This window comes from Alexandromys fortis, unplaced genomic scaffold (assembly GCF_014885135.2).
Source record: "Alexandromys fortis isolate MF-2015 unplaced genomic scaffold, M_Fortis_MF-2015_v1.1 scaffold_14, whole genome shotgun sequence".
NCBI classification, from domain to species: Eukaryota; Metazoa; Chordata; class Mammalia; order Rodentia; family Cricetidae; genus Alexandromys; species Alexandromys fortis.
The window spans coordinates 12,785,968-12,808,586 of record NW_026067910.1 but is presented as its reverse complement, the minus strand read 5'-3'; the positions used below and the strand labels follow the sequence as shown (position 1 = coordinate 12,808,586).

Below are 22,619 nucleotides of genomic sequence, written 5' to 3'. Positions count from 1 at the left end.
TTGGCCTGTGGGCGTGTCTGAGTGGGACCAGCTTGATTATTAACGGGTGTGGGAAGACTCAGGCTGGTCTGGGTCCTGAAGTGCATAAGAGTCAAGAAAGGGAGCTGAGCAGTATGTGTGTGTGCACTCATGCTCCTCCTGCTCTGGACTCAGATGGGACCACATGCATCAAGTTCCTCCCTGACTTCTCTACAGAAATGGACTGTAACCCGACCTCATCACAACAACAGAAATGAATGTAGGGCACTTGCCCCACTTCATCTTATCGCACAGGTTCTGGGTTATCATCTCGTATCACCATCATAAAATGAGTGAGCATGGCACAACAAACACAGTAAGGTGTGCCGAGAAACTGTACTCTTACTGCAGTGTGCCATCATCTTCAGTTGCTCCAATTACTCACCAAGCTCCCAGTCTTATTAACCTTACCGGGCCTAATCTATTAACTATTATATGTATGATGTATCTGTAGGAAACACTTAGCATGGTACAGAGAGTGTTCAGCACCATCCAGCATGGGCCCCGACTGGGGTGTTTTGACTATATCTCCCACAGAGGAGAGACTATCTAACAAATGTTTTGCTTTTAATCAAAACAAATTAGTCAATAAAAGACATTGTACAATAATAGTCATTTCTGTTTTTATTGACTTCCCAAAGCTGCTAACTCAAGAAATGTGACTAAGCCGGGCAGTGGTGGCGCACGCCTTTAATCCCAGCACTGGGGAGGCAAAAGCAGATGGATCTCTGTGAGTTCAAAGACAGTCTGGTCTACAAGATCTAGTTCCAGGATAGGCTCCAAAACTACAGAGAAACCCTGTCTCGAAAAACAAGAATAACAAAAACAAAAAAAAGGAACTGACTCCTCTTTATGGTCCTTCAAACTGATCAAAGCAGCATGTGACACAAATTCATGTCCCCTTCTGAGGAACTTAGTAAACTGCTTTCACATATCATAGTGTCATCAATATTTGACTTTTTCATATTGAGCTGAACAATGGCATGTTTACATATTACACAGACACAAAAAGCTGTTCCACATTAATTTGTGAAAATAGCTATATTACCAAAAGGAGCCTGCTGATTCCATGCACTCCTCATCAAAATTCTGATGACGATCTTCACAAAATATAGAAGGAAAAGAGATCTTAAATCAATAGTCAAAACAATCCAAAGCACAAAGAGCAATGCTGGGCATTACAAGACTTAATTTCAAAAACATTAACTGCAGGGGAAAAAAAAAACCTCCATAGGTCATTAAATCATTGGAACAGAATGCAAATTTTCCCCACAATAGCCACCAAGGTTTCTATAAAGATCCAAACACATTATTCACTGGAGAAAAACAGTCCTCTTCAACTAATAATGGGAAACACTGGCTCTCCATGTGTAGAAGACTAGAACTAAATCCCTGTCTCCCACTTGTACAAAATCAGCTCAAAATAGAGCAAGGAGCTTCACTAAGACCTGGAACCCTGAAGCCATAGAGGGAAGCGTGGAGGAGACATTTCAGGTACAGGCAGGTGATGGTTTAAACGATCAGGTTGAAAGGATCTACAATCGGCCAGTAAGGGAGCCTCTGGGCATACCTACAAGGGTAATCTTTATTAACTGATGTGGGGAAAGAGTCACCTTTACTATGCACGGCATTATCCTGTGGGTGGAGCTCTGGACTGAAGGAAGGACAGCTGAATACTCCATCCACTCCCCTTGCTTCCTGAGCACAGGTGCAGCCTGACAGCTGCCTCAAGCTCGGCAGCCATTGTCCCCTGACCACTGTGAGCCAAAGGAAACCCTTTCTCCCCTAGGCTGCCTCAGTCAGGGTGTGGTCATACCGACAAAATAAGTAACTGACACAATGCGTTGGCAAGGACTTTATCCAAAGGGGTCCAGCATCTGACAAAAGACCTGGCAGGAAATTATCAAGTTCATAAGCAAGGTAATGGCAAGCGTGACATCAGGCATACAGAACGGGAGAAAACGACACCCCACTTCAAATAAGTGGGTAAGTAAAAGTGCCTCACACTTCTCAATAAATAAGGGACAAACAAGCAATAAGTAAATGAGAACTATTCAAACATCCTGGCCATCACAGAAACGCAGGCTAAAACTACACTGCTTCCACCGTATCCAAAAGCAAATGCTGGCGACGGTGTGCAGGGAAAAACTTTGGATACTGCAGGGAAGCGTATAAATAAAGCAGCCACTATAGTCACCAGCAGGAAAGTTTCCCCCCAAAAAACTAGAAACAGAGCTATCATATGATTCAGATACACCTCTGCTAGAAATATATCCCAAGGACCTCAAGACAGCATCTTCAGAAGTAATTGCATAGCTGTTTTTTATAGCACAATCAGCTAAATTAAAGAAGCAGCTTAAATTATGGAGGCAGCAGATGACTGCATAAAGAAAATGTGTTTATATAAACATATACATTCATTCATACATATGACATCAAAGTGTAAGTAAGCACACTCGAAGAAGGTGAAGGATGGCTACAGGGAGACAAATATAGCCAAAGCACATGATACAGTTAAATAAAAATGTGTTTATGAAATTCATCATTGTGTGTGTGCCGACATATGCCCTTCAAAAGGGTAAAAGGGCTGGAGAAATGGCGCAGTGGTTAAAACCGCAAGCTAAGGGAGAAAAATTTCAATAGTTAAGGGGGTCTGTTGGTCTGTAGAGGACCCAGGTTCAATTCTCAGCACCAACATGGGCAGCTCACAATCGTCTCTAACTAATTCTAGAGGATCTTACATTCTCTTCTCGTCTCTGTGGGCAGTGAGCACATTTGTGGTGCCCATACATAAATGCATGCAAAACACTCATACACATAAAATAAATAAATCTAGAAAATAATTGTTATAATTCAAATTCAGTTCCAAGCACGGGAGTGGAATGGCTCACACCTGCCCATAACTCCTGCTCCAGGGCATCTGATGACCCTTCTAGCCTCTGTGAGCACCCATACCTGCGAACATCTCTCTCTCTCTCTCTCTCTCTCTCTCTCTCTCTCTCTCTCTCTCTCCATCTCTCTCGCACGTATGCACAAACAACACACACGCATGCACACACATACACACGCATGTGCACACATGAATACAAAGAAATCCATTTTTTAAAAGCAAGATGATATCACTTATTGCTCACGTGCACTGTATGCAGTACGTGGCATGGAACGTGCCTGTGCCTGGAAGAAAGGGCACCATTCGGGAAAACAAAGTAGGACAAAATAAGACAAAAACAGTCCAAGTTCCTGTAAGGAGCTGCAATGTTTCGCTAACATAAATACAGTGAAACTATTAATGTTTCCAAGACTATTTTATAGCCATTTAAGTTACTGAAGTACTCCTGGACACTAGCCAGTACCTGTCATTGATCATGCTATCTATCTACTCTGGAAAGATTCCATGTTTTGTGCACACTACTCATTAAATTGCTTTTCTTCTAGTGGAGAGTCACACACAGTACCTGAACAACTGAAGGTGAAACATATGTACACCTTTGTATTTCTCTAAAATGCCTGCAAAACATTCCAGGGCACAGAACTAGGATAAAGGTAGAATGCTGAGGTTGTTATCATACATTGAAAAACATGACACTGACATTAATCTCAACTGAAATGTTGCTGGTTGTATAATAAACGTAGACTGTATCAGAGGAAATCCCCAGGCACTGAGTGAAATAAATCAATGTATGGAGGGAGGGGCAGCTCGGTTACTCAGCACACACCCAACAGAGCAAACCTTTGTTTAAGCAGCCACTTTATCACCATATGCTTACTGAAAACAAAGGCTTGGACAGCCACATCAAAATAGCACAGCCTGTGTCTGGTGGAGCCGTGACCCCACAGCCTGTGCCACTGTAGACGGAGGAAGTGCAGTTACGAATGGAAGCCTGTTACAAAACCAAGACTTAGAAGGAAGAATACGAGTGATTAAACACAGTTAACAGCAGAAGCAAAGGGCAGTTATTAACCAACTCAGCAAAGTAAGAATTGCCATGCATAAATAGAATTACCAGCACCTTCAAGTATCCCCTGCTGCTGCGGCCTTTGCTATCTATGTGGGGAGGGTGGAGCCCTTGCCTGTGTCACATGATGGTGAAGGCTAACTGCTGAGCACCAAATTAAGGAGAGAATTCTTAACCAGGAAGGAAGGAAGGAAGGAAGGAAGGAAGGAAGGAAGGAAGGAAGGAAGGAAGGAAGGAAGGAAAATTTTTAAAAGGGAAACAGCAAATGGTTAACTTCTCTTCTAAAAAGGAACTGGTTTGACAGTCAGTAAAATAACTACAGACATGGGTATCTATATTTTTAGGGCAATGACTTTTTACACAGTGTCTCCAAACCACTCAAAACCAAGCAAGCAAACAGAAATCCATCCCAGACAGGTGATATCTGGACAGAGAATCAAATTAAGGAGACATTTGCTAAGCTGCCTGGGAGATAAGCCTGCAGCTGGTGCACAGGGTTTCACAACCTTGGGCCTCTCAACAGTGGCTGCAGGCACAGTCAGGGTCTGCTTCTCCAGCAGGGTCTGGCCCTCCAGCGGTGCACCCCCCAACACCTTTGAAAGGCAAAGGGCAAGGAGGGGGTAGGGCAGAGACAAGGCACCTGCAGCACCTGCATGACAGCCAACTGTCTCCTAGCCACCTCCTTGCTGCTATTCCCCTTAAACACAGGTTCCTGCCCACACAAAAGGGAGCATCTTCCTAAAACATTAATGAGCCCTATGCAACCGTGCCAACGGTCCAGTGACTTTTCATCACACTTGGATAAAGTATCGATTCCACAGAGGAGCTCTAGAATCTGGCCCACAGTGGCCTCTGTGCGCCCTCCACAGCCTCCCACTGCCTGAGCTGCTGCAGCCACACAGCCGCCTTCAGATCCTGAAGGCCGAGCCTAGTCGGCTCCACTCTGGGGGAGGTCTCTGTTTTTCTTTTGTTCCAGTCCCCTCTCCAATCATGGTCCCCTGCACATCCTCTCTTTTTGCACAAGTGTGTTTTGATTGTGTGTGTGTTCACTTACTCTAGCTCACAAATATTCAGTCCTTCACCCCATCCTACCACCTCCTATGGCAACAGCCACTTTCCAGATACTAGCCAAGTTCCAACTTTGACTACTTACAAAAACACAGCTTTCTCTTCCTAGATCCACTGTCTTCAACAACAGGTAACGTACAATTTAGTCTCATGTATTACACCCTAATCTTCAGCTGGAGAAATTATTTCTCACCTGTTGATTTTCTGAGACAACTGATCATAAACTTCTGTGTAAAGAGCCATCTGCCTCAAATGGTGAGTGTGTGTGCCCATATCTGTGTGCTCTGAAACTGTTTTAACAGAATAAGAACACTTGAGTCTCTGCTTTCATTGTTCCTCGTCTGTTTTCTCTGCACTGGAGGATGGTCTCTCAACACTTGGCTCTAATGAAGGAAAAGAAAGCCTTGGACAGTGAGATTCCAGCCCTGGAACTCTTGGCTGCCTGTTTGACCTGCGATTTGTTCATCCAGAAAAGTTGACAAGATTAATTATTCCCCCACCGTGCCAGAGCTCTGGTCTTATGATCAGCATCAGGCTGGTCCTTCCATGACTGTGCAGGGTTAAGGATGTGGCCATAGATCAGCAAGTTGCAAACCAGCCTGTGAGAAGACTGCCCACTTGACCTTGGCCTCCTTAGCTACTGCGTGCTGAACAAACCAACAGGGCTTTGCCAGCCCATCTAGATTGTAAAGAACCAAGACGATACTGAGATGAAACAATCCACAGTTCCAGGGATTTGGTTTTGTTTGTTTTTATTTACATCTTACGGTTAATGAATTAATTAACCATATAAAAGCAAGGCTATAGAACTGCCTTCTTTATTTTTGCAAACTGGGTCAGTTGTTGGTGATTCTGGGTTTCTGAAGTCTGCATTCTGTTCATTTTGACACTTTGACAATGACTATCTGAGAAAATATCTAAAATTGAGGACAGATTAAAAACATTGCATTGTTCCTATGTTTTTGCTAAATCATTACACTCACTCTTGCATCTCATTTATAGGTTATTGGAAAGTTGCTACTGCTAAATGCCTATATTGCCTGACCATAACCAACCATTCTTGTAATTAAACATACAGTACTACACTTGTAAATCTTTCAAGAGTCAGATTAAAATCTCTGAAAATCTTCATTTAGATGACACAGACACAAGCAAAGCTAAGGAAAACATCATTACCCTGTCCTCCTAAGCATTCCCTCTTACGGACTTCCCACTTACTAGGAGTGCCTCACAAAGTAACATTAGAACTCAGGACAACACAAAAGGAAACGTTAGAATTATTTATTTTGTTTAATTCCAACTACACTTGAAACAAAAACTTAGCTGGAAAAAGTACATTTAGATTTTTCAAAATTAGTCAATATTCTTTCTGTGACACAAGTTAACTTTGGAAATTGACAGGCAGACAGACACTCATACACACACACACTCACACACAATTCTAACATAAATATATCAACACTGTATTACTTTCTTAAATTTTAGGACCCTATCATTAGGCATTTTTCAGAAACAGTCTTGAGAAGAAAAAGTTCAGCACATAGGGAGAAGAAGCCAGTTAAAGGCATCGGTAGTGAAGCTGGACTAAATGAGGACACTTGGGATCGTCCCTATCATTTCCCATCCAGGGCATCTTTGGGCAAGGAATGAAACTGGCCTTTCTTGCCAAGGTCACATATTTAAGCAAAAAGCGAAGGACAATACAGCTACTTAAAAGTCACTTCTAAATTTTCCAGATAGCTGTCCTTAGAAAGATACGAACTAATTAAATTCCAAGCGCTAGTAAAGATAGTTTATAATCAACTGTCTCATTTCCCTGCTGTTTCTATTGTTCAGCAACTAGGAGAAGGGGCTGTGGCGACTGTACTTGCCACACACAACCCAGAGCTAGTCAGCCTCTGGGACGCTGAGAATGTCCAATGATCACGTAAGGAAACACAGCAAGAGTGAACACCACAAAAGGGAAGTGATTTGCCAGGTAGCCTATAATTAGCTTTCAAGTTTTACAGTAGTGAATAGTATTGAGGCAAATAGATTAGGAAGACTTTAAAAGGGATTAGTCATTCCCGTGAATGACTAATCCCTGAATTACGTTACCTGAGCCAGGAGAAAAAGCCCACATCACACAAGTATATAACCCTTCTACCATAGATAACTCTATTATATACCGCCCCCCTCCAGGTGCCCTCTATTATAGATCCCCTCCAGTACAGGTCCCCTCTATTATAGATCCCCTCCAGTACAGGTGCCCTCTATTAGAGATCCCCTCCAGTACAGGTGCCCTCTATTAGAGATTCCCTCTTCTTCAAGCACAGAGAAGGAACTTCTGAGTACAACAGACTTGCTTCTGGAAATGCCGTTACCTGTTCAAGAAGACACTTAGCAAACAAACAAAAAAAATCATTCATACAAACTAGACTACCATAAACAAAAAAACCCCAACAGTGGGCTAATGAGGATTAACTAGGAGGAGTAATTCTAAAGTATCCTTAATTTATAATGTCATCCACATAGACTATCCTACACAATAAAAAAAATCTGTTAAACCAGAAAGCTTAAATTTTTCTTTTTTTGTTTTGTTTTGTTTTGTTTTTCAAGACAGGGTTTCTCTGTGGCTTTGAGCCTGTCCTGGAACTAGCTCTTGTAGACCAGGCTGGTCTCGAACTCACAGAGATCCGCCTGCCTCTGCCTCCAGAGTGCTGGGATTAAAGGCGTGCGCCACCACTGCCCTGCTAGCTTAAATTTTTCAAGGGAGATTTTCAACTACCACTGTTACTAAAATTCTGATATCATGGAAAGGAAGCTGTACTAGAGAGAATGCTTAAGCAATACTAATCAGAAAAATTAAAAGTTGACCCCAAAATATTTCAGTTACAATAATATCTGAAATAATTCTGAGAAGGAACAGTTCTCATATGAGCCCTTATAAAATTATTTAAATACAATGCATAAGAATACAACATTAAATTGTATTAACCAATAGAATGACATATTGGAACTATGTGAAAGGCAGGTAAAACATGAGCATCAAAAGCAGAGTAAAACATTCTAAAAAAGTTTTGCTACCTAAATTATCACTGTTTCTGCATTTTACCTGAAATTGTGTGGTCATTATTAAAATATGTCTCCAAAGTCCTTTGACATAACCTTAAAAAGAATAGGGTGGCCAGGTGGTGGTGACACATGCCTCTTATCCCAGCACTGGGGAGGCAGAGGCAGGTGGATCTTTGTGAGTTTGAGGACAGACTGGTCTACAGAGAGAGTCCTAGGAAAGCCAGGGCTACACAGAGAAACCCTGTCTCAAAAAAAAAAAAAAAAAAAAAAAAAAGAATAGGGATGAGGGCCCCTTCCCATTGAGTCTGGGTGGGCTTGTGTTTGCTTTGCCCAGATGCTGCTGCTGACAGACTTGCAAATGAGGGTGGAAGGATTAGGTAACATCCACCTGGCTGGATGCTGGCTCTAGGGAAAGCAGGCTCTAAAGCCAGAGCCCAAGACATGCAGGCGCTTTGGTAGACAGCCACAGCTGAGCTCCCTGGCAACAGCTGCAAGCTGAGTGAGTGTGACATCTGACTAGAACCACATGAGAAACTCCAGGCGTGAACTGGCCATCAGAGCAGCTCCCAAATTCCTAACCCACAGTGTCATGGTCAAAATAAAACGGTCATCTTAAGCCCCTAGGTTCTGGAAGAATTTGTTAAGCAGGAGGCATGGTAACCAGAGCGAGGGCTGGAACTGAAGAAGAAACTCTTGAGTGTTGGGGAGATGATTTAAGACAGACTCTAGCTAGTCATGGTATTTACCTTCAAATTTAAATATATTACAGAACAGTATGCCAAAAGCTCAGATTCACATCATTGACTTTTCAATACCTCATTTTCCTATCATTCCCTTTGGTTTTAATAAATATTAACTGAACACTTACTCTATCTTGGGCGCCAACCAAAGGTGATAGTTGTGAAAGTAACGAAGACACTATGGGTGGTATCGCAATAAGACAGAATCAAACGCCAATCATCCTACAAGCTAGTGAACACGAAAGGTCCAAGGACATGCTGACACAGTCAAAAGAACTACGAGCACCGACAACAGACCTCAGGCATGCCATAGGTCTTTAAAGATCAACGTTTGCCAGGTGGTGGTGGGAGGCAGAGGCAGGTGGATCTCTGTGAGTTTGAGGCCAGCCTTGTCTGCAGAATGAATTCCAGGATAGCTAGGACTGTCTGGAAAAAATTTATAGGACTGTCTGGAAAATTAAAAAAAAAAAAGGATCAAAAAGTTTAACATGGTTATAGGCTTGGGGCTACTTGACAACAAAGTTTGGGAAACACAGGAGTCCGAGTCAGTTCGCTCAGGGACATGTACACTCAAAGTTCACATTCTACTCTACAAGCAAGAAGCCACCACTGCACAACTAAAAACAAGAGAGCCAAAAATGGCCAAGTGTTCTAAAAACCCTCTGGCTTCAGTGTTGGAAAAAGAGATTGGAGACAAGACTGAAGCACAGGAATCAAATCACCAGAGTCCAGGAGGGAGGAGCTCAAGAGATGGCTCCACGGTTAAGGCTGCTTCCTGCTTTTCCGGAGGAACCAAGTCAGATTTCCAGGACCCGGGTGGGCTCACAATGACCTGTCACGCCAGTTCCAGGGAATCCAGGGCCCTTTCCTATCCCCACAGTCAGCTGCATATATGTGACATACATTCTCACACACACACACACAGAGAGAGAGAGAGAGAGAGAGAGAGAGAGAGAGAGAGAGAGAGAGAGAGAAATAAAATGTTACGATCCAGGAGAAAAAAGGTGGAGACAGGAGCAATGGGAATGGGAGCAGAAATGAAGAAAGGTATAGCAAAAAGAAACCAAAAAGGCCTTAGGATGTGGGACCAAAAGAACTACGCGTGGGGGTAAAAGAACTCAGGCATGGACTATGTGTTTGAATTGGGTGTGACTGATGGAACCAGGGATCCCTACAGCAGAAAATAAGCTCTGGGAAGGAAAAGAACAGAAGCAGGAATCCATTTTGAAAATTTAAGATGAACTGTCTACAGGTAGGCATGGGTAGGGCGTCCTGCTAAAACTGGCCAAGAAAGCCTTACAGTCAAAAGATAAGAAGAAAACTGGGCTCAGATGAGTATTCCGAGATAAAAAACATATGGAGGCCACTTGAACCCCAAGAGGAACCCCAAGAGTAAATGAAACGAGTAAATGTGAGCAAACCCCAGAGTTGGGGGGGGCTGTCAAGGAAAGACTCAAAGTCAAGAGGGAAGCAGGACCACGTGCCACTAAAACTGAGCCGCAAATCAAAGCACTGCTTCTCGGGAGTGTCCCTTGGTTACATTAGAGTGGGAGCCTTCCTGCTAAATCCCACCAGAAGCTCCCACTTCTTTTCCTTCTTCAGCCAGCAGCCAGGAGGATTTGATTCTGTGTGATATAGACATTTCCCCTCTGGAACACTGCCTTCCTCATATAAGCGGCTTCTTACTTCCACTCAGCTCCTACGATATGTTCTCCACACAGACATTAAGTGTTTCCAAGGGGATGGTCATACCTGACAATTCCTCGCTCCTTACACCACGGCAGCCCACTTGGAGGAAATGCAAATTAGTTACAGTCTTATGCCCAGTCCGCCCAGCTTCCCTGCGACCTCAGTTGCCAGCACCTTTTTGATAAGATAACAAATGTAAAGACAATAAAAAAAAAAAAGGCTGCAGCCTCCAGAGTCAGACCAATCAAAATTTAAATCCCACTTCCAAACATTTCATAGCTCAGTGACTTACTCTAACCCTCAGGTTCTCAACCGGTGGGGCGTGACCCCTTTGGGGGGTTCAAATGACCCTTTCACAGAAGTCACATATCAGATATCTTGCATACCAAATATTTACATACAATTCACAACAGTAGCAAAATTACAGTTATGAAACAACAACAAAAATAACTTTATGATTGGGGTTACCACACCATGAGGAGCTGTATCAAAGGGTTGCAGCATTAGGAACCACTATTTACTGTCTACAAATTGAAATAAAGTGAGTTGTTCTTGTTCACTTGGACCTACTGTAATCTGAAGGCCAAGTGCACAACTGCCAATGAAAACAGATCCATTCAGCCACCTCCCTGCTGGGAAAGGGGACAGTCATTTTCAGTCATCATCCTGCTGCGACTCAAACCCATGAGATGGAAGACTATTCCTTCCCATTTATTTTATACTTGTGTGTGCACACACGTGCTTGGGACAGTGTTATACACACATGGACTTGCTTGTATATGTGAATCTGTGGAAACTAGAAAACTGTATCAAGTCCCTTCCACCTTTTTTTTTTAACAGGCTCTCTGTCAATAAACCAGAGACAACCTGCCTATCTCTGCCTCCCCAGCAGTGTGTGTGCACATAGCCCAGCTTTTGTGTAGGTGCCTGGGCTCCAAACTCAGGTACTCATGCAGCCCTGGTCCACCTCCCCTACCCTCCTTCCCTTTTAAAGGTGTGGTTACTAACTTCTGGAAGGCATCACATCTCTGCTCTCTTCTTGATGGGTTGGCTTTTCCCTCCTAAGCTCTTTGCTGGTTCTTTTATACGACCCACACTGCATATGTGTGCACATCGCTATGACCAGAATCGGTCCCCAGCCCTCCTTCTCTATCTGTTCTCCCCAAGTGACCTCATCCAGGTTTCATACATTAACACTCCAATTCATATCTTCTACTCAGATCTCGCTTCCAATGTCAGATACTAACCACCTGTAAAAAGTCCTTTCTACATATCCCAACAGCATTTTACACTTAGTCTTCCGAACTCCTCATTCTCTCCAACCCTAGTCCTCCTCCTGTGTTACTCATTTTACTGAATGGAAAACCCAGTTTTCTAACTGCCTGGATTCAAATCTTGAATCATCCTTAATTCACTTACTCTCACACCACATCCAAACAGTAAATCCTGTAAATTCTGCCATCTACATCACTGCAATATTCAAAATTCAAAGTTCAAACCATACACCTCTATCACTTTAGTATAAACTATACAATTTCTGCTTGGAATAATGCCTTTGTCTTCACACTGATCTTTTTTCTTCTCAATCTTCACAGCACATTCTGCGAGGACACTGTAACTCCCTTCAGAAGGACAGTCGTAGCTGGCCACTCTCTGTGCCGCACTCTGTAGCTTCCCATCATACTCAGAGGAAAGGTAAACTCCCTAGGACCTTAAATCCCTGTCTTCTGTCCTCTTGCCACACCCACTGTACCTGCCGTGTACCAACCACAAGGGTCTCCTGGCCATCCCCACACACCCCAGCAGTCTCTGCCACTGGAACTCGACTGCCGTTTTATTAGATGTGCATATGGTCTGTTCCACTGCTAGCCTGTGAAGGTCTTAACTGAGAAGGTAGTTTGGAAAAGATACCATCTCTAACAAAACCCCCCAAATGACGAACCTAGTAACAATCCCCTCTTCTGCATTTTCCAACATTCCTTTGCCTTTTTTTTTTCTCCACAGCTCTCATTTTCTCTAATATATTAAATGATAGATGTATATCTTCTTCATAGCCTAGCATATAAACTTCACAAAGCCGGCGACTTCGCTGTCTTCTTTCCTTGTTGAGCACAGACAACAGTACCTATAACACAGAGGGTGCTAACACAGAAATCAAATGATAAACTATGAATGAGAATGATTAGAATAAAGACTTTGAATCGATGGCTGTTCTCAGTATTTGTGAGTACGGACACAGTTCAAGCGCAATTATCCCACAAGGGACAGCGTAAATGGGATGGTGGAAAGCAACAGAGAACAGCAAATACAGAAGACTCCATTCCTCGGGACAGTGAATTAACTAACAGTCTAGGAAAGAACCTAATGGAAGAAATTTCATTTTAGTTTGGCATATAAAATACTAACGAAATGAATGTGAACAAGATAAACACTTTCTTCGGCCGTCGGGTTTGTGAGTGAGGCTCGGCCATGGGATAAGCATATTCCATACAGCATTCCATCAGCAGCAGGAAAAGAAAAAACACTCTTTCTTTAAACTCAGCCAAACTGTCATGAATGAAGGAAAACAAAGTTAGCAAAAATTATGTTTTCCCTAAAGTTAATGCAGTAAATATTTTAAAGAGGAAGGTGCTTACAGATATTCTATTTCCAACAGCTGCAATGCATTCTAAAACATACACGTGCATGTGTGTATACATATATAAATATACAGGTACACATTAACAAGTATGTACAAATTTATTATTTTTAATTAAACATAGTAAGAGAAAAAATAATACATTTAATAAAAGTTTAGCTGGTTCCTGGCATGGTCTTAAAAGAAGCTCCCAGGGAATAAGAAAAAGGGAAAAGGTTAGTATCTAACTGCTTTACAAAGAGCTTTTATCAATAAAACTGGAAACAAAAAAATACTTCCAGCAAGGCTGTTAAATGGTTTTTTGAAAGCTCTTACTATGCCTATAGAGTATCTCCTGGTACAGGTCTAATGCAAAAACAGAACAATAGTTAGCAAACAGGGTAATTAAAAGAAACTACTGCCAGATGCCTGTCTCCACTGCCCATGGCAAACTCTTAATAAAACACTGAGAACTCAAAATGTATCCCAATCCTTTTGGTCAATCACCCCTAGACTACGTAGTGTTCAGGTCTAAACGTTGAGCTCCATCCACTCAGGAAGGAAAACAAAATCACATCTAAAGATGTCAGTAGATACAGAGGGTCAGCAGTACTGGCAGAGTTACTCGAGATCTTTTACCCGTGGAGCTCAGGGTAGGACAATCTACAGAGCCTCTCTTCCAGCCAGCTGGAAGGCATGGGAAAGCCCCGCCACAGGAAGACCAGGGTCTGCCGGCCCCAGAGCTCAGTATGGGAGATTGCCCTGCAGAAATTAAGCGCCTTCAAAAAGTCAAAGAAAAATGGACGCAACTGCTAAAGAGAAATGGTATGGAGAGGGAAGAGGAAAACAGGACACAAGTCAGGAAGGTGTGCAAAAACGAACGTTAGCACACCCCCCTAAATATGCACTGAGAGTGCTCACGCACTCATGCACAAACGCATACACTGAAGTCTGCAGAGCTCACGCTTGCATCATTCCTCACACTGTCAAGATGACCACTTTTGGCCTGGTAGCATCTGTAAATCTACCCACATGAAGACAATGATGGTCAAACTCCATGTTCGATAACCTAAGAATATTAAGACTTAAAGGAAAAGAACTAAGTTCTACTCCTTTACGCATGAAAACTAGGTGACTTGGATTTTCTAAGGGAGCATTTGCCTTCTGGCCGCTAGGTCACTGGCCCTAGGGTGACTACAGTAGCCGTCATTTTAGGACATTACCCTGTAGCAGTTGTTCTTCTCACAATGTGTAGAAGAAATGTGTTTCTTGCTGCTATTAATACCCATGGGACAGGTGTACACCTTCTAAGTCATGTGCATCTGCCAATCTCCTGCACTTTTGAGCAGTGTGCTAAAGGCCACAACAGCTGCTGCCTTTAGCTAGTCTGTTAGGAGGCTCAGTTCTCCCTTTGTGTGATCCAAAGCACTAACTAAATGTTACTATTTCGTATTTACAAGACATTTTTCTATTTGTGGATGGTTTCTGCAGGCTCATCTTTCTTCCAAGGAGAGTGCGGCAAAGGCCGAACAAGCTGAGACACTTAGGAGAACCTGGGAATCTGGGAGACATCGCAGGCATCCTGGGAACTATGTGCCAGCCATGTTTGTCACTGGGAATCTCACTTCTGAAACTGTATGTACAAAACACGCATACACCTAGGCAGTGTAAGCCAGGTTAACGTCCACTCTCTTTGTCTCAGAGTACCATAACCGCAGTGCCCTGTGCAGCGACTGGTGTTCAGATTTACAGGTCTCCTCCTCACCATGGTAACCAGAAAGTGTGTGGTAACTACTGCACCATAAAGTCACCCCACCAAGAAAACTTCCTACCCAATCACGACACAGAGATACTGTCACTATCTAACTGCTGAGGCCTGTACTGAAACACTGCGGATACAGGCTCATCCCCGCCCCCCGCCCCCTCTGCCACATCTTCAATCCCTGAAAGACTCTTCCCTGCTCCAAGCCTAAAAGCGTGTCCATCTCCCAAATTCCTGTCTTCTGTGAAAGAATGCAGCCACTCCTTTCAGAAGAGTTCACTCAACCAGGCGGGAGTCCAGCTCACAATTAATATGCATTTTTAATGCTTGTATAAAATGTTTAATACTGATTGCCTTACATTCTTAAATGATGTTAAATAATGCACGAAGCAGATGGCACAAACTCAAATGTGAAAACGTTACTAACAGGTCTTTAAACACACGTCGTTCCCCCACCCGTCAAAAGGTTCTAAGCATCCTGGAAGTCAGGGCTAGCCACGTTTGCTTAGGTTGAATCTCATCATGCTGGGCGGTGGTGGCACACACCTTTGATCCCAGCACTTGGGAGGCAGAGGCAGGTAGATCTCTATGAGTCCAGAATATTCTACAGAGCAAATTCCAGGGTAGCCATACACTATACAAAGAAACCCTGTCTCAAAAAAATAACAGAATAAATATAAATAAAAAGAAATCTTATCAGATGAGAAAGAGAAAGCCTGCAGCATCTCCTCTGCCTAACTTTCCTGTTGCTGTTCTGTTTTTCGTATTGGCGATCAAACCTAAAGCCACACAGAAGCTAAGTAAGCACTCCACCAGTGAGTTACAATTCTAGCACCCTCCCCCCACACACACACAAATACACACCTTTTTAAAAATCTGGAGATAGGGTCTACTTTGCCCATGCTGGCTTTGAACTCACGAAGTTGTCCTGGCAAGCCTTGATCTTGTGCTGTTTGCCTCAATCTCCCAAGCATCTGGGATTACAGATCTATACTATCAGATCTTGCTGCAATGCCATTTTGCCCCAGCAACCACAGTTAGATGTCACTCAGGCACTGGTGGATTCACCACAGATCACTGTCTATGGTTGGAATGTTACCAATGGGAAGACTCAGGCACAGAAGACCGTGAAATGAAAACCTCTGAATATAAAGATAGCCGCATTTTAAAATTCAGGATCACCTCAGCAATATTACAACCACAATCCTGCCTTTTACTCAATGGAAAAGGATTTACTTAAGTTCTTGCATAATCTGAAAGTTTGCTTAAACTCTTTTCGATCTAAAAGCCAACATAGCCAATTTTATTACCTGCTTTAAGTCTTTCTCTTAAATGTAAAAAATGTTCAGAGTAAGCCGGGCAGTGCAGGCATGCGCCTTAAATCCCAGTGCTCTGGAGGCAGAGGCTGGAGGGTCTCTTGAGTTCAAGGCCAGCCTTATCCACAAAGGGAGTTCCAGGACTGCTAGAGAAGTCACACAGAGAAACCCTGTCTTTAACTACGCCCTACCCCCAAAATAAAATGCTGAATGAAATTAGATGCCCAGACTTTCTAGGGTGACCTCAGGTTTTTTACAAATTCAGTAACTACTGAGCAAATATTAGTTATATACTAATAGGCAGACATTAACAAAGTCATATGGAAACTCCTGTCTTTACAGAAGTTCACTATTTAGATACAAGAAAGTATATTAATGCTATTGTAGAAAAACTAAAACCCAGGAAGAGACACAGGGAGTGTGGGATACGGCTCAACTTTTAAAAGGTAGTCACAGAGACTGGGAATATGGCTCAGTAGAAAACAGCTTGCTGCACAAGTCTGAGGACCCGAGTTCGAATGCCTAGCATCCACATAAACAAGTGAGATTTGGAAATGCATGCCTGTAACCCCAACACTGGAGAGCACAGACAGGTGGGCTCCAGGAACTCAGCCAGACAGCCTATGAAAAAACAGCAAGCTTCAGGTTCAGTAAAAGACAGTCTTCAAAGGAAGACAGTGATGGAGCGGGACACCCAACGTCCTCCTCTGGCCTCTGTGCAAGAACACAGACGTGCAAAACCATGCATACACGTGTGCACATGAACACACACAAAGACACTCAGCAAAGACCACAAAGGTTGGTGTGTGAACATGGACCCAAAGGAGCAGGTGGTAGAGAGAGCAAGTAAAGGGACCGGGAGGGGATCCCGCTAGACGCGGGGATCAAGTACACAGGCCTGAGATGGAAGCATGCCCGGCAGTCTAGATTTAATTTGTGCTGTGATTATTTGAAATAATACCGATGTCCTGCTGTAGAAAGTCCTGCCAGGTGCTTTGGGGGGTGAGAGACACGGATGTCACAAAAATGGCAGACACAGTTCAGACACTTCAGGGCTTTGGCTGGTACGTGCTGAAAGAACTACTCCCTTCTCCTCTCTTCTCATGGCCACTCAAAACACCAACTTCCTAAAACTAACTTCTGCTGACAGAAAGAAAAGAAAACTGCTTTGGCGGAAGGACCCAGGGTAAGAAAATCAACCTGCTAAGACAGTGTAACCCACCAGGAGAACCAATTCTTGAACTTCACAACCAGCTGGTGGTTTTGCACTTAGTAGGTAAGGGTTAGAGCTGGGCACAGTAGGACCACAAAGTTAATCTCAGAACTAAGGAGGTGGAGGCCGAGGGCTCAAAGTTCAAGGCCAGACTGAGCTACACAGAAAGACCCTGCCTATAAATAAATAAAAACAAATAATGAATGAATGAATAAATGTGACTTGATATTATTGTTTACATCTCACTAGATGCCACTACGTACTATTTTTTGGAGACATTTGCTCTCACCATGAGTTCTCTGGAGCAAGGCCCATATTTTGGGAATGTCGAGTCCCACCCGGAGGCTCCGCACGGGGATGGCGGCACTATCGCGACAAGGGTGATGTCATAGAAACGACCACAAACAAGCAACCTCATCCCTTCGGCTCTCAATCTCCACTGGCGGAAAAAATCCTAAAAACAGACACCACGATCTCTCCCGGGGCTTTTGGATAATCTCAGCCGTTTGGGCCAAAACTCCCGTTTGTGTAACATTCCAGTCTGTCTAAGTCGTTCTTTGCATTTTCAGTGGGGCACAGTACACACTCTCAGAGTGGCCACAAAATACACAGACAGGAACCACACTGTTTGGAGCCCTGCTCAATCCACTTCAGCCAGTACGTGCAACACTACCATCGGTAAACGACCCCAATCCAGACTACAAATCGACATCTAGTCTGGAAAGACAAGCAGGCAGCAGGGAAACAATTTCAGGGCAGGGGAAGATTTGGAGACGAATTTTAAAAAATATCTGCGCGGGGGCCTGGAGGACGAGAGAAAGCGTCACACCAGCGTTGGCACCTGAACTGACAGGGTTTTGAAAGACGAAGAGGCCTAGTACAACCAGACATGGGATCAAAGGGCATTAGGGATTGTGCAAAACACTGGCAGGAACTCCGCCGCAGACTGAAAACCGTGAAGGAGGGCTGCAATGTTTCTCAAGCTTTCCAAGAAAAAAAAAAAAACCCAACAAGCTCTCCGGAGGGGGTGGAGGGAAAGTTGCCTGGCTGCCTGTTGGGAGAAATTCTCTTCTTGCTCTCTCTCTTTGCTTTGTTTGGCTCTTTCTGTTTTGTTCCTCTCTTGAGGAAATAAAAGTACTGTGGTGGTGGCTTAAAATTTCGGCAGAGAAACGTACTTTAACCTCAGCGTGGAAACTGACAAGTGGACAAGAGCTGATATTTTCAATTTACCTTTCGAGAGGCAAAGGGAACGCAGGTATCACGCAGCCCTGCCTTACTAGTTCCAACCCTTCTCTTCACCAGCTCCACAAATATTTATTTTATGCTCACTGTCTGTTAGTTTCTGGGATGCCAGGCCAGTGAGGCAGTCTTTCTGCTCTCCTCGGAGCAAGCTCTTGCATGCAGTCTACAGAAGAAATAATCAGAGGGCAATCCGCCTCATTCCTCCCGCAGCTGCCAACCCAAACCTGAAGCTCAGGGCAGAATTAACCAGCCAGTAAACCAGTGTGGGTAAAAACACACTTAATAACAAGCTAAGACGGTAGCAATTGCTAGAGGCCCTGGGTAAGCGGGCCCCGGTCACCTCTTCCCTTGGAGGGAGCTTAGAGAACCTCTTCACCATACCTCTGGCATGGTGAATGGGCTGAAAAAGTGGGCAGAGAGCAATGGGAGTTTTTTTTTTTTACCTGGGCGCTCAGGTAGATTTTGAGGCACTCCTCGCACACCGCCTTCTTGCAGCAGGGCAGGGGCTTGATGGGCTTGTCTTCCAGGCACACCCGGCACATCAGCACCATGAGGGGCGCATAGGGGTCTCCTACCCCGCCCAGGCCCGAGTAGGGTGGAGCTCCTAATAGGCCAGGCACGGAGAAGGGCTCCGGAGCCAGGTAGAACTCCAGCTCGATGCTGCCGCCGTCGGGGGAGAGGGGGTCAGCCGGGAGCGACAACGGAGAACTGGGGAAGGAGGGCGGCGGGCTGGCGGGAATCGGCCCCGGCGGTGCTCGAGGTGGGGACTCTGGCGGCGACAATGACTCGGCGGTGGGGGCCTCGGGCAGGTCGCTCTCCACGCAGTACACGGAGCAGAAGACTTGAGGCTTGGCGGGGGGCGGGTGTCGCTGGGCAAGCACGTCCAGGAGCAGCCCGTCGGGGGGCTGCTGACCGGAGGTCGCCTCCCGTGGCCCCGCTCCCTCCGCCTCGCGCTCCAGCTGCAGTTCCAAACTCTGGGGGTCCAGGGGCCCGGTGAGTGGCAGTCCCGCGGGCTGCCCCGCCGTGGCTGGATTGCTCGCAGGCTCCCGGGCGCTCGCGTCCACGCAGTCCAGGTCTCTTCCGCAGCCGCCGCTGCTCGCCTCCGAGGAGAAGGAGGAGGTGGCGGCGGCGGCGCGCGGCCCGGGAGCCCCGGCGCGGTCCCCTCGCGGCCTGGGGGACTGGGGCTGGCCCGCTGAGCCCCCGGCAGGGACCCGCGCCTCCCAGGGCCCACCGCCGCCGCTCACCGTGCTCTGCTCCTCGCCCATCGCCGCCCGCGGCCCGCGCCGCCGCCGCCCATCCAGCCGCCGGGACCCCCAGCCGGCGCCGGGCAGCGCGGGCAGCGGCTCGCCTCCACTCGCGGTTGCGCTTCTGCTTCCGGGTCCCTCCTCCGGGGCCGGGACGCCCCAAGCTCCCTCCGGGGAGCCCGTGCTCCCGGGCCGCAGCGCGCGGGCAGCCGGCTCCTCCTCCTCCTCCTCTTCGTCGTCGTCGTCGTCCTCTGGCGCGGCAGGGCACCGCCTCGGGGACGCCGAGGGCCTCTGGCTGCGAGGGCCCGGCCCGCATGCAGGTCGGGGCGGTGCCGCGGTCCCGCGAGCCCCGGGAGGGGCGGAGGAGTCCTGGGGGGAGAGGCGACCGTCAGTCCCGCGCCATCCCTGCCCCCGCGGTGGGGCGCGCGGCCGGCGAGCCGAGGGTCGCGAGGCCTGTGGCGTCACCGAGAGGTGGCCGAGCCGTGGGCAGCGGCTGGTGCCCCCGGGGGAGAGGCGGGAGCTGGCGACCTCCCTCCCCCTCGTGCTTCACCTAGGGCCGGGCTCCCTCCCCCTCACCCCACCCCTTTGGCGCACACCTCCCCACACGTACACACGCGCGCGGGCACCCGCGCACACACTCGCACGCACAGCCGAGTGAGTGTGAGCCAAGCTGAGATGCGCTCGCACGCCGAGAGTTCACACTTGGCCCCAGCCAAACCCCTTAAGCGCCCGCAGGCGCCCCTTAGGGCTGTGCTCTAAGTAGAAGTTCCTTCAGAACTGCTGGGAACTGGGCCCCGGACCGAGAAAACCCTGGGATGTTGCACCCCAGAAGCAGTGGCAAGGATTCCTCACGCTATTGTGTTTTCTGCCTAGTTCCCTGTTTTCTGCCTAGTGCGACCGGATCTTTAAAAACTACAAATAATCCAAAAAGCACTTGTCGCCTACTCTTCCAAATAACTAATCCGAGATTTATCCCTTTTCCTCCCCTCAGTGTTCTCTCCGGAGATTGTTTTTGCTGAGGGGGGGGGGCGGGTGAAGTGAGGGGGAGTTGTTTGTTTGTTCCTTAACCCTTTTAAGTGGGTAGCCTGACCTAATTAATCAACTGGATCATTGTTAGGAATCAGGGAGATTAACATAACCATATTCATACCCAAAACTGTTTCCAAGACAACAATTTTATTTGAGCCAGAACTTAATTATGTGTTGCCCTATCTTTATTTCACAGGAAGTATTAGTCACCCAAACACTGGTGCGTTTTGATTTTTTAAAGCCAATGAAAACATTTTTGGGAAGCCAACCCCCTCCCTTTTTTAACTTGGGAGGAAATTCAATTTACACATTCTTGTTAAAGAAAGAAACTGTGAAGTGTGTGGATTTTTGTTTTCATCTGGAAGTTGTTATTGAGTTGCTCTAAAATATTTTCCAAGGCAGACGCAAATGCTACAAAGTGACTAAGAATTCAGTACTGGCCAAGCAGTGGACCAAAGCATGTGCCATCACCGACAGGCTGAAGAATTCTTCTTTTGAAGATGAAGTGGTACTCAAGTGACCTGGGGAGAGATAGCTCAGTAAAGCAAGGAGACCTCACGTCAGTTCTCAGTACCCACCTCAAAAGTAAAAAGCCAGTGGTGAAGCCCAGACAGGCCAATACTACTGGAACCCTTGAAGATTGACCATCTTCATTGGCACACCAAGTCTTCTTCCTGCTGGCTGCTTCTGGCATTTCTGATACCCATGTCCTTCCTCCAGGAAAATCCATACTGGCTTGACTCCTAGGCCTGGAACCCCTTGAGTTGGTCTGAGACCCAGAGGGCCCCAACAGTATAAAAACAAGAAACCCTGCAATGTTGTACACTGTATAAAGATGTGTTGCTGTGATCAGTATAAAAAGAGCTGAATGGCCAATAGCTAGGCAGGAAGAGGGTTAGGCAGGAGTCCTTCGGACAGAGAACTCTCTCTGGGAAGAAGAAAGGTAGAGTCACTAGCCAGACTTGGAGAAAGCAGAATGGACAGTCCAGAGATGAAGTAATGCCATGTGGCAGAACATAGATTAATATAAATGGGTTAATTTATGTTATAAGAGATAGTGGGACAAGCCTAAGCTAATGGCCAAGATTTCATAATTAATAATAAGTCTCTGTTTCATTTGGGGGCTAGAGATCCAGACATAGTCTTTTGTTTTGTTTTTCGAGACAGGGTTTCTCTGTAGGTTTGGAGCCTGTCCTGGAACTAGCTCTTGTAGACCAGGCTGGCCTTGAACTCACAGAGACTCGCCAGCCTCTGCCTCCCGAGTGCTGGGATTAAAGGTGTACACCACCACCACCGACCTGCCCAAAACATAGTCTTACAAGAAAGTTTGACATTGTGCCCAGCATTGGCTTGTAAATATACACATAGGGCCTGAGAAAACTGAAGGAAGAAAAAGTTCTGAATGTGGAGTCAGATGTGGCTTCCTGATGATCTAGGTCTTGGACTCTGTCTCGGTGCTTGCTACATACAGAGGCTATAATAGTGGGGTTTTTTTTATCCCCCTCAGTTTCTTCTAAATTCATAAAGTGCCAGTGATAATTGTACAGATAAAATTTCTTTTTAAAAAAAAGATTGATAGAAAATATAGTTACTATATGGAGGGAATTCCACAGACATACCATGAAGTTAATATTGTCCCAGCTCAGTCCATCAGCAGACAAATTGTATGTG

General features: G+C 45.7%; 1 protein-coding gene across 2 annotated transcripts in view; it reads right to left on the bottom strand.

Annotated features, from left to right (window-relative positions):
* The window catches only part of Rnf217 (ring finger protein 217), a 109,536-nt gene extending 89,462 nt beyond the window's left edge, over positions 1–20,074 (bottom strand). For both annotated transcript variants that reach the window (XR_007590956.1, XM_050138013.1), the window contains exon 1: positions 19,119–20,074. Coding sequence is in view for 1 of the 2 variants with exons in the window: in XM_050138013.1 (XP_049993970.1) it covers positions 19,119–19,940 (822 nt within the window). In the remaining variant the exon portion in view is untranslated. The remainder of the gene's footprint in view (positions 1–19,118) is intronic.
* Positions 20,075–22,619: the final 2,545 nt, after the last annotated feature.